This window comes from Corvus brachyrhynchos, unplaced genomic scaffold, assembly GCF_000691975.1.
Source record: "Corvus brachyrhynchos isolate BGI_N302 unplaced genomic scaffold, ASM69197v1 scaffold412, whole genome shotgun sequence".
NCBI classification, from domain to species: domain Eukaryota; kingdom Metazoa; phylum Chordata; class Aves; order Passeriformes; family Corvidae; genus Corvus; species Corvus brachyrhynchos.
In genome coordinates this window covers 722,931-724,175 of record NW_008236761.1, presented here as the reverse complement: position 1 = coordinate 724,175, position 1,245 = coordinate 722,931, and the positions used below count along the sequence as shown (strand labels likewise).

At 64.4% G+C, this 1,245-nt stretch overlaps 1 protein-coding gene across 1 annotated transcript in view; it reads left to right on the top strand.

Moving 5' to 3' along the window:
* Nucleotides 1-6: 6 nt before the first annotated feature.
* KCNE3 (potassium voltage-gated channel subfamily E regulatory subunit 3) overlaps nt 7-1,245 on the top strand; it is a 2,002-nt gene continuing 763 nt past the window's right edge. The window contains exons 1-2 of the mRNA XM_008644656.2: nt 7-62; nt 1,099-1,241. Coding sequence (XP_008642878.1) covers nt 1,111-1,241 — 131 coding nt within the window. The 5' untranslated portion in view covers nt 7-62; nt 1,099-1,110. The remainder of the gene's footprint in view (nt 63-1,098; nt 1,242-1,245) is intronic.

Below are 1,245 nucleotides of genomic sequence, written 5' to 3'. Positions count from 1 at the left end.
CCGGCGGCGATCCTCAGTCCCGACTCAGCCTGGCAGCAGCGCAGGCAGGAAGGGCACACGAGGTGAGTGCGAGCCCCCTTCCGACGCCCTGAGCCCCACTCCTTTCCCCGTCCCTACACCCCTCCTAAGGTGGGCCCCCACCAAGTCGTACCCCATCTGTGGGTCCCCTGCTGGGATAAGCGCAGGTCTTGCCCCAAACCTCCCAAATTCAGCCTACTTCTCCTAAGTCAGGAAGGCAGCCAGATCCGACCTCATTGCCGTGGGCTCGTGGCTGCTCAGCCCCTTCCTCCTCGTCCTCCTCGTCCTCCTCCTCCTCCTCGCAGCTGGGGTCACATCCTGGGAGGTGCACCCCGAGTTTAGGGTGACCCATTTGGGAGGGGGATGAGCTGCCTCTGCGCAGGTACAGCTGCTGGGGCAGCAGGCAAGGGGTGCTCGGGAGCTGGTGGGGGACAGGGTGGACACCTGGGGGGACTACGGCGGTTTGTGGGGCCGGCGTGCCCCAAAGGATGGCACACGTGGGGGGCTGTGTCCCCGTGTCCCTTCCTGGCCGTGCCTGCTCCGGGGCCCCAGCAAGGTGCGAAGGGGCACAGGGGAGCCCGGCGGGGCTGGCAGAAGGGCACCATGTCCAGTGGGGGATGGCAGGTCAGAGGGGCTCTGGCACTCAGTGGGAAGGGAAATGCCCAGGGGTTTTAGGGCAGCAACCTCTCAAGATGGGTTCACAGTGATTTGTGGGGGGCTGTGCCAGCTCTGCACCTTGCAGGGGTGCAGGATATGTGCCCACCATCCCCACACAACCCTGGCAAAAGCAAACTTTGAACCTAGCCATCCTGGTCCCTCGGGACAGCTGTGTCCCTGCATTGTCCCCAGCCCTGGGGAGGAGAGAGGGGCAGGCAGCTGCCCCGGAGCCCTGGGAGCTTTATCCCCTCAGTGGAAGGACTGAAATTTAGGGAGAGGGCTGTTGGGAATGCAAAGGGCTTGGCCACCCTGCTTTGTGGCAGAGGAGGTGCATCGAGGACCATTTTGGGGTAATTGTTGGGTCCCGGGAACACCTCCACTGTGAGGGCAGCCTCTTGCGAGTCTCCCTGTCCTTCCCTGCAGCCTGAGGAGGACATGGATGAGAACAACCGGACGGAGACTTGGCACCAAAGCCTGCAGGCAGTGCTGAATGCCTTAAACCAGACGCTGCACGGGGCCATCCCCTGTGCTGGCGAGCCCCCGGCCAGCACGGCGGGGGGCGCACGCCGC